The sequence below is a fragment of the Fulmarus glacialis genome, unplaced genomic scaffold, assembly GCF_000690835.1.
Source record: "Fulmarus glacialis isolate BGI_N327 unplaced genomic scaffold, ASM69083v1 scaffold24008, whole genome shotgun sequence".
Classification (NCBI taxonomy): domain Eukaryota; kingdom Metazoa; phylum Chordata; class Aves; order Procellariiformes; family Procellariidae; genus Fulmarus; species Fulmarus glacialis.
The window spans coordinates 1,053-2,478 of record NW_009230459.1 but is presented as its reverse complement, the minus strand read 5'-3'; the positions used below and the strand labels follow the sequence as shown (position 1 = coordinate 2,478).

Genomic DNA, 1,426 nt, shown 5'->3' with positions numbered 1-1,426 from the left:
CTGCAAAGCCCCCGGGCACGGTGTGCCCGGTCCCCCACACATGTCCCTGTACCCCCCGCAGAGCACCCACCAAAACCAGCCCCCTCCCTGCGGACTGCCCGGGCTGGACGCCCACCCGCCTGCAAACCCACAGCAACTTACTTTGCTTGCTCGGCAGCGACTCTTCTTGCTTTTCTGAGGCTGCTTCTCCTTCATCAGGGGTTTTATTGGGATAGTTACTGGACACGTACAGTTTGTTTATATCCAGGGTGGTCTTACTGAAGGGAGCCATGGAGGAGTACATGCTTGCATAGCCGTTGGAGGAGCAGCTCAGAGCAGCCAGGTCCAGCGCCTTCCCTCCTGTGATGATGGGGATGTTGAGGGAGAGCTTCCTCCGCCGGCTGGGGGACGAGGACTTGGTGATGGAGAGGGGGGGAGGCGAGGAGAACTTGCGGTTGGCTCTGGGGGACTTGGGGGGCTCGCCGTACAGCAGCTTGTTGTTCTGGCTGTTTGCGAACAGGAGCTCCAGGGACCTTGGCGGAGAGATGGGGAAAGGCTGAACTCGCATCTACTCTGCCTGCGAGGTCGTGGAGATCCCCACCGGCAGCTCCAGCAGCGCTGGGGCTCCACGGCATCCCCCTGGGCACAGCAGAGCCAGCGCCAGCCCCTGCCACCCCGCTCCCACCACTCAGCCCTCCCGGGAGCGGGGACACCCGCAGAGCTCGGGTTTATCTGCCTCCCCGATTTGCGGGTATCCCAACTCATGGGGACCGGGTGAAACAGCCCTGGAGTGGCACCGGGGCCAGGCAGGTCTGGGGAGCAGAGGACTGACTTGGGACAAAGAGGGGACGGAGGAGCGATGCCTCACCGTGCGGGGATGGCGCTGATCGGCTTCTTGTAGATCGTGATGAGCTTGTCGAGGACAACCAGGGCAGTGGTGAAGACACGGTACGAATGCAGGAACGTGTTCAGAAAGTCAATGCTCAGGAACCGCAGGTCTGTCAGCCTCTCCAGGAGCCGTTCCACGCTTGCATAGCGGATCTGCAGGACCTTGCAGGAATTCATCGTTTTACTGAACCTAATGTCAACATCATCACAATACAAGCTGGCATCAGACCTGCAGAGAAACAAGATATCTGTGGTTCCAGCCTGGAACGAAACCAAGAGCTGCTTCGCACAAGCAGCTTCCCCCCGAGATGTGCGGGGACCACGGAAAGCGGTACAGGTCCTCGGCAGCGAAGGAGCCTCGTTCGAACGGAGGTGCCCCTATGTAAAACACAGGCGGGAATAATCCCGGGGGATCCCCACCCCAGAACGGGTGGAAACACTGCACAGTGCTCAACAGGCAGAGGTTTGTGCAAAAATGGTGGAACTTCTGTCCCTGAGGGACACCCACGAACCAAGACCCTTCCCCGTGTGTGACAGCAGGGCGGGCGGTCGATGTGGC

The 1,426-nt window shown here is 60.3% G+C and overlaps 1 protein-coding gene across 1 annotated transcript; it reads right to left on the bottom strand.

Annotated features, from left to right (window-relative positions):
• Nucleotides 1-141: 141 nt before the first annotated feature.
• On the bottom strand, nucleotides 142-1,044 carry LOC104081477 (ras-specific guanine nucleotide-releasing factor 1-like; the record flags this gene model as incomplete). The annotated part of the gene is made up of 2 exons (XM_009584238.1): nucleotides 848-1,044; nucleotides 142-512 (listed from the first exon to the last, which is right to left on the bottom strand). Coding segments are annotated over exons 1-2 (568 nt in total), but the record flags the coding sequence as incomplete, so codon positions are not given.
• Nucleotides 1,045-1,426: the final 382 nt, after the last annotated feature.